At 42.7% G+C, this 7,844-nt stretch overlaps 1 protein-coding gene across 9 annotated transcripts in view; it reads right to left on the bottom strand.

Moving 5' to 3' along the window:
* The window catches only part of Stard6 (StAR-related lipid transfer domain containing 6), a 29,988-nt gene that overhangs the window by 7,198 nt on the left and 14,946 nt on the right, over nt 1-7,844 (bottom strand). For 5 of the 9 annotated variants that reach the window (XM_087592350.1, XM_087592353.1, XM_087592349.1 and 2 more), the window contains 1 exon segment: nt 5,250-5,806. The exons of the other annotated variants lie outside the window; for them this stretch is intronic. In XM_087592350.1, the coding sequence (XP_087448476.1) occupies nt 5,602-5,806 (205 nt within the window). In that variant the 3' untranslated portion in view covers nt 5,250-5,601. 9 annotated transcript variants of the gene reach the window in all.

Genomic DNA, 7,844 nt, shown 5'->3' with positions numbered 1-7,844 from the left:
TCAAGAAAGTTCCCTCCTTTAGCAGCTGGCAGAGTACCATCTTGTTTTATGAAAGCTAGTCCTCGGGGTGGAATGAGAAACAAGACTGAAGCTGGAATTAGGTACCCACCAAACTATAAACTTAATTTTTATTGAAAAAATTGAAATGATGAATGGGAAATTAATTTTATCTAAAAAAACCCACCAGTTTTCAAAGGATTGGCATTGACAGTTTATCAATATATTCAGAGACTATATTATATGGACCATTTTATAATGGAACAGAGCTTTTTGGGGAGAGTAATAAGTAATTGCTACAAAATTTGGTGTGATGCCCCACAAACATGTAGAGTCTGTAGTATTGGGCTTCTGAGTAACATGTGGTTGAGGAAACAATAAAAGTTGCAATATTGGTGAGAAAGTTGCCCAAGCTATCTACAATCAAAATGTGGAGAGCGCCACCTGGTGGCACTTGACTGCATAGGATTAAGGTATCAAAGGCTGTTTTTTGTTTTTTGAATTCACTTTACATCCTGATCACTGCCCCACTCCTGGTAACCACCTCCCACAATCCTTACCCCAGTTCTCCCACCCCTTCTCCTCTGAAAGACTGGTGGACCCTTGTGCATCTCCCCACCCTGGCACATCAAGTCTTAAGGCTAGGTGGATCCTCTCCCACTGAGGCCCAGCTAGAAGAACATAGCCCACAGACAGGCAACAGCTTTTGGGATGGCCCCTGCTCTGGGTGTTGGGGACCCACATGAAGACTAAGACACCCAGAAGCTGACTCGGCAGATGCAGAGACCCACAGCAAAACAGTGGATAGAGCTTGGGGACTCAGGGAATTACAGAAGAAAGGATTGTGGGGCCCGAGGGGAAAGGAACCCCATGGGACCAACAGAGTCCAACTAACCTTGGGGCCCTCAGACACGCTCTCCGCAGGTTACAGTCATTTATTTACTTTTGTTAATTTTTTTGTACCGCTCACTTAAGTCCTCCCAGATCCTTCTGGCCCATCCTTAAACTGAAAGTTGCCATTCCATGTGGGGTCCCTAATTTGGCAATAGTAAGAAGTTTCTGGATGTGTAATCACAAAAAATCCACCGAGGCAACCATGAAGTGTCACTGACCGTGTGGCTTGTGTTGAATGCAAGGGCTCATCTGCTACACTTGGCTCCAGAGACGACAGGAACATGCTGCAATGCCAGACCCGATTTCCTCACTCAGCACTGTGCTGCTTAATCATGAGTTTCTGAATGTCCTGTTCTCTTTTCTTTGTGGTTTTATTCCATTGTGCTCAAAAAAACTTTCCCCATATGCTGATTTGAACGCTCTCTCTCTCTCTCTCTCTCTCTCTCTCTCTCTCTCTCTCTGTGTGTGTGTATGGGGGGGGGGGAAGAGAGAGAGAGAGAGAGAGAGAGAGAGAGAGCGCTAAAGTTGAAAGTTTGATGAGATGTTAAGAAAAACACGCATTCCCAAGTCTTTGTGCGAACCGTCTGTAGTTACCTTTAAGTTCATTTGGTCTATTATGCTGTTTCATTCAGGAACCCTCCCCCCACCCCGTTCTCTTACCTGGATGAGAATGGAGTATTGAAGTCACAAACTGTAGTACTGTGCTGGGATTAATCTTATCTCTAGTAGTATTTGTTTTATAAAATTAGGTAGGCCTGCGTCCTATGCCTACCTGTTTGGAACTGCCATGTGCTTCCAATGGGTTCTTTGCTAAGTCATTATGAAGTGACTCTCTCTTGATTGAAGTCACTTCTGCCAGCGATCAGAACAGTGATTATTTCCTAGTTCTCCATCACCTGGAACACCTTTCCCATCCTTTCACTCTCAGTGGGAGTGGATAGTTTGAATGAGATGTCCCCTCCATATACTCCCAGGCATCTGAATTTTCAGTCCCCAGCTGGGGATACTGTTTGGCGAGGTTTAGGAGTTGTCCCTGAAGGATGGGACTTAGGTTTAAAAGCCCGTGCCTTTCTGGGAGAGCCCGGTTTGAGGATGTTGGTTCAGGATGTGAGCTCACTGCTGCTGCTCCAGCCAACCATGTTCTGCCTGCTCCACTGCTCCCCACTGTGGCGGCCATGGTCTTAGAGCTGTAGGCCACAGATAACCCTCCTTTCTAGACGGTGCTTTGGTCGTGGTATTTTCAAAATGGGAAAATAACTAGTGAGGCTGCATCTCTGTTTTACAATGAGGTGTGTCTCTAAGAATAAAAACAAGGTCCTGCATTTAATCCATTACACTAGTGCCTTTTCACTGCAAAATCGGGACCAATGATAGTTACTATTGAAAAGTGTGTATATTTCCTCTCACTCTGTTGACTTTGTAGTATTTGGCATTTTCTTATCCTCCCTTGTTTTCCTCTTATTGAGGAGTTGTTGATTTATCTCTGTTGAGATGTTTGTCCTTCCTTTTAGTCTGAAGACTCAGCCTGACATACTTGGTTGGAAGCTTAGAGTTCCCAGTGGTCGCTTCTTCAGGGGACAGCCCTGAGCTGATGAAGGCTGAGGGCTGTGGGAAGCAGTCTGTGGGGCAGTGCTCTTTACCCCTAGTCACGGGAAGGTAGAGGGGCTCCATGCACTGCCCAGGCAAGCACAGCACACACACACATGGGTAACCAGCTGCTTGTTGCCTCAGTGAAGATGAACATTGCAGGAGACCATCCCTGTCAATCACTTCAGCGAGCTCAGCTGCCCTGTCAAACACTCCATACCCCACATCCCACAAACTGTTAGCAATAACATGATACTCCTTGAGTAATACAAGCTTCTCTGAAAGAATAAGGGTGAGCAAAAATGTCAGATGAAAATTAATTAAGGAGCTCAACCAAGCAATGATCTGATTCCAGATGTGCAAATCAGAACATAAAAGCAGGACAATCTTTGTTCTCTAAATCCCATGGCCCACAGTAATGGCGGCCATGAAAGCAGATTATGTGAAATCTCAGAAAATGAATTAAAAGAAAGAGAGTCAGCTCTGGAAGGCATGCTGAGACCACAGCAGGCACCGAGCTAAGGAGGTACAGTCTGCCCGAGGAGTTTCCGGAGCACAGAGGAGTGGAGACGGAAAACAAAATGTAAACACCGGAAAGGAACTATTTAAGTCAAATAAAAATATCCTTGGAGTGTCCTACTAAGAGAATTGACCAAAGAATTTAACCCTTTAGAACTGGAACAGTCCAACAAGAACAATGATTAATCAATAAAAGGGGTACAAGCTGGGCTTTCGAGGTATTCAGAAATTATGAAAATGCTAACTAACCATGATGAACATACAGGAAAGTAAAAAATTTCTTTCCAAAAGCAACGTTTACTAGAGTAAAACATTTCAATGACAGCCTATCTGGACAGAGAAGGCATTTAGAATATAAAACAGATGAAACAAAAAACCTCTAAAATATTTGAAACAAAGAAAGTACACTGAAAGTCGTGAGAGAGACACACAAAGTCCAGTTACACACGAAGGCGAGCTCCTCAGAACAGAAGCTCCTGGGTGTCTCAGCAGAAACGCAAAAGTAGGAGGGTGGGGAAGGGTCGTGCACAGCAGCCCCCAGACTCCTACACCCACCAAACCTATGGGATATAATTGAGGGACAGAGAAAATCTATGACTAAAAACAGATTTAAAGAATTCACGCACACTATTGCGGCTCTAATAAAACTTACATGGAGGAATTCTTTGAGCTGAAGAGAAAGAAAACAGCTTCATCTTTTTTGCTTAGCACTGTGTCGTCTATGGTGAACCACAATTCAATTACTTGTAAGGGAGTCTGTGGCTGCTGTCAGCTGGAGCTCTGAGAATAAGGCTGCTGTGGACACTTGCAGAGAGGGCCTCACTGGAACGTTCCCGCCTCCAGGGGACAGATTAGCTTTTAGGAACAAACTGCGCCATGCCTCTCTCTGACTGCTGTGGTGCTTTCCCCCTCTGCCTGAAGTGTGACACTGTTTCTCTGACAACTCCATCCTATCACTGTCTTAAAACCTTTTGCCATTCTGATAAGTGTGCTGACACACTGGGCTTGGATGTCACTTGAATTTACCCAATGGCTAATGTTGTGTAACTCCTTTTTTAGTTTGTTTTAAATGACAGATCCCTTCTAGAGCATTGGCTTTGGCCATTTTTTAACCAGATTGTTTTTACATTATACGTTTGGAAAGCTCTTTGTGTACTTTAGGTAAGAGTTCTTTGTCAGAAATGTCTTGCAAATTTTTTTCCCACTGGGACTCCCACACCACACACACACTTATTTTTAGTGATCACTTTTCCTTGGTAAGCACCCTGCTCAGCTGTGGGTTAGGGTGTTTTGGGGGTGTTATGTCTGTGTCTGTTCCAGTTTCACTGTGAGTGCATTGTTACAGATGGTTATTGGGAATGGTGCGTAACTGGGCAAAGGCCTCTTGCTACCCAGTGCTGGGCAGGTGTCTGTCCTCTGAGGAAGTGCCTTTGACTCTGTCAGTATGAAAGGTGATTTCACGCATCTTTTGCTTTCTGGAGGGCCCTGGGTCCTACTTAAGGGCCCCTTTAGGAAGGCAGCATCGCAGTCGGTCTGCTGTAATTAGTATAAGAGCTGGGTGGTGTTGATCTCCCGGGAAGGCAGAGCACTGACCCTCATGGCAGATGTAGGTGGCAATTCCGCTCCATGTCTGCCCTTGCTGATCCCTTCCTGGTGGCGGTGGGCAGTGATCTGCAGTACAGGAGCAGAGTGACAGGAGGCCTGTGACTCGCCACCTTGCTCCTCCTCGTTGACGAAGAGCTTCAGATAAACACCACTGTTTACTGGAGTGGGCCTCTCGTTGTTTTCTGGTGCTAAAGATGGAATCCTGGATCTTTAAATGTTAGGCAGTTAATCTACCGCTGAGCCGTACTCCGAGCTCCCTAGTGGAAATCTTTTATGTTCACCTTTTCCATTCTTCTCAACTTAAGCAGTAGGTGAAGGAAAGTAATGTAATATATATGATAACGAGCTTATTTGTTTATTGACAGGGTCTCTCTGTGTAGCTCAGGCTAGTCCCACTGTGCTAGCCTCTTCAGTGCAGGGATTATAGGTGTTTTCGATCACTGCCAGGTGAATATTTGAATAAGTTCTAATTAATGCTAACTACTGACACTATCTCCTTCTTCATGATCCTTAATGGGGCGCATGCTCAAATGTATCAATGGCACGTTATTGAATGTTGTGTTAGACTAAAAACTATACTTAACTGAATTTTCTTGTACAGTGAAGTTCTTATTTTGACAAAATATTTTTTTAAACCCCAAGGCTGATTCTTTTTTAAAGATTTATTTATTTTTAATTTATGAGTACACTGTAGCTGTCTTCATACACACCAGAAGAGGGCATCAAATATCAAATCCCATTACAGATGGTTGTGAGCCACCATGTGGTTGCTGGGAATTGAACTCAGAACCTTAGGAAGAGCAGTCAGTGCTCTTAACTGCTGAGCCATCTCTCTAGCCCCTTGACAAAGTATTTTAAGTAGTGTGTACAAGGTTAATGTCTAGAGGCGTGTGACAGGTTTATTCATACCGACTTAGGAGCAGTCTGCAGTAACAAACTACACTTACACTAGTAGTAGTTTGTGCCGTCTGAGATCTCTGGTTTAATGGCAGCATAGCTTTATTTCTTTTTGTGTACAGCGGAGTGCATACTGTGATGTGAACGAAGTGCTGGGATTGGGGCTTTGTGTATCTTTAGGCCGTCTTTCACATTGAGGAAGAAGCTTACTAAGTTGGAAGGCATAGACTTCTCAATTACTGAGGCAAGCAATTTTCCTTTCATTTCTGTCTGGACAAACACCACTAGCTTGGAATATGCTGGGTTTCTGTAAGTGGAGGAAGAGTTACAAAAGGTAAAGCCTTCTTAATTTGATCCTATGAGATGGCAAGTTTATAGAGAGCAAGATTCTTAAATCAATTCTCTTTGGCTCTTTCTACAGTGCCCGTGACAAGACAGTTAATTCAAGGAGGAAAACGGAGAGTGGCCTGAGGTCAAATCCTTATAAAACATTAAGTAGCCAGAGTATATATTGAAATTTTACATTCTTATACAATATTAAGTAGTCACAATATATACTGAAATTTTAATTTAAGTACCTCTTCGTTTTGTTGTTTGATCCTTTGAGCAGACACAACCCTCAGAATACAGACCCTTTCTTTTCTCTGGACAACTGTTCTAATCATGTTTTTGTAGCACTTATAAACCTTATGCAGCACTTTTCTATATGTAAATGATTTACTTATAAGAAATACAATATCTGCTTCTATTAAAATAAATAAATGGAAATAAAAGTTATATAAAATGTTGCTGCATATGTGCAGTTTTTAGTGAAATATAATTATATTTTTTCCTTTTATTATAAACATAGATTCTTTTTTCATACAGTAAGTCCGGATTATATTTTCCCTTCCCTCTATTCCTCCTAGTTCCACACCATCTCCTCTCCCATTTGGATCTCTTCCCTTTCATGTTTCTCATTAGCAAGGAACAGGTTTCTAGGGCACAACAAAACATAAAGAAACAAAATACATTAAGAAAATGAAAACCCTCACAGTGAAAGTGGATGACCCAAGCCAGGACTGTATTCATATGGCTACGTTTACTCATATCTCAGACTGGCCTTGAACTCACGGTGCAGCCCAGGCTGTGCTTGACCACCTCATGGCAATCCTCCTGCCTTCACCTCCCAGGTTCTAAGTTACAAGTTATACTACCACATCCACACATGCAGTTTTAAACTTTAGATATCATGGCCATAGAAAACACATTTGAAAACTTTAAGTCATACTATCTTTAACAGAAAATTATAAGTTTATTTTAAAAAAATTCAAAGCTGTCAATCTATGCTATTAGGAAACTATCATGTGAGAGGAAAAATTTTAAATGCAAAGTCAAGGAAGAAAGGAGTGATTCAAAGGCTCAACGCAGAGGGCAGGGCGTTATGCCCTCTGAAGTGAGCAGTGTAAGGCTCCATTCGAGTTGCTATGCTATACAGATTCTACTGGGCTCATGAGGGTAGATCCACTTAAACACATCACTATTTGGGAGAGACTGGAAAGTTCACCTTTAGTGTATGAGAAGTTCTATGTCAACTTGAAAACATGGAGGCTGATAGCGTCTCACTGAATGATTAGAGACTGTAGTAGCGGAGTGTGGCAGTGTCACCATTTCTGCGTTCCCCTATGACGAGCTTAGGCTGCCTTTGTCAGTCCTAACCTCTCCTGAGTTTACCATGGGATCACACACGTGAGAACGCTTTCCTGCTGCTTATGGAGAGTACTGCAGGAAGGACAGTGTGTTACAAGTGTTTGCATGGCTCCGTTACAAATGGCTGCTGTCCAGAATGTTAAACTGCAGGGAAGAGAAGAGAAGGAACCATGGCTTCTGCCAGCATCTTTTCCAGTCTGTGAAAACAGAACTGTAACATTAACCTAGCAGGATGGGAGGTGGAGTCTGATCCCACAGAGTTAATAAGACCATGAGAGTTCCTGATTCTCCTCATTCAATTGGTTTTGTTCCGGTAGGGACCATAAGATCTTGGCCACAGATTCAAAACTGACGACTAACTGGAAAGGCAGCACATTACACCTATTACAGCCAGGGGGAGCAACTACGGTCCACTAGTGTGTAAAACAGGTCTTAAACCCTCCAGGTCAATAGAGAAAGCAGTGAGAAACACAGAACTAAAACTACAAATGCACTTTTTTTCTCTTACAAATGTATATTTCACCATCCAAAATTTTATGTTCACTTTATATATCGATATGGATTTTAATAGGAAATAACAGCATAAATTAAAATATGTAGAGTGATGTATATGCATGTGTGCATACACTCCAATTCAATGCAGTGTGCGCTTTTAC

The sequence above is a fragment of the Rattus norvegicus genome, chromosome 18 (assembly GCF_021556685.1).
Source record: "Rattus norvegicus strain SHRSP/BbbUtx chromosome 18, alternate assembly SHRSP_T2T, whole genome shotgun sequence".
In the NCBI taxonomy this organism is placed as follows: domain Eukaryota; kingdom Metazoa; phylum Chordata; class Mammalia; order Rodentia; family Muridae; genus Rattus; species Rattus norvegicus.
The sequence above is the reverse complement of the archived record's forward strand: the minus strand, read 5'-3'. Positions and strand labels throughout refer to the sequence as shown.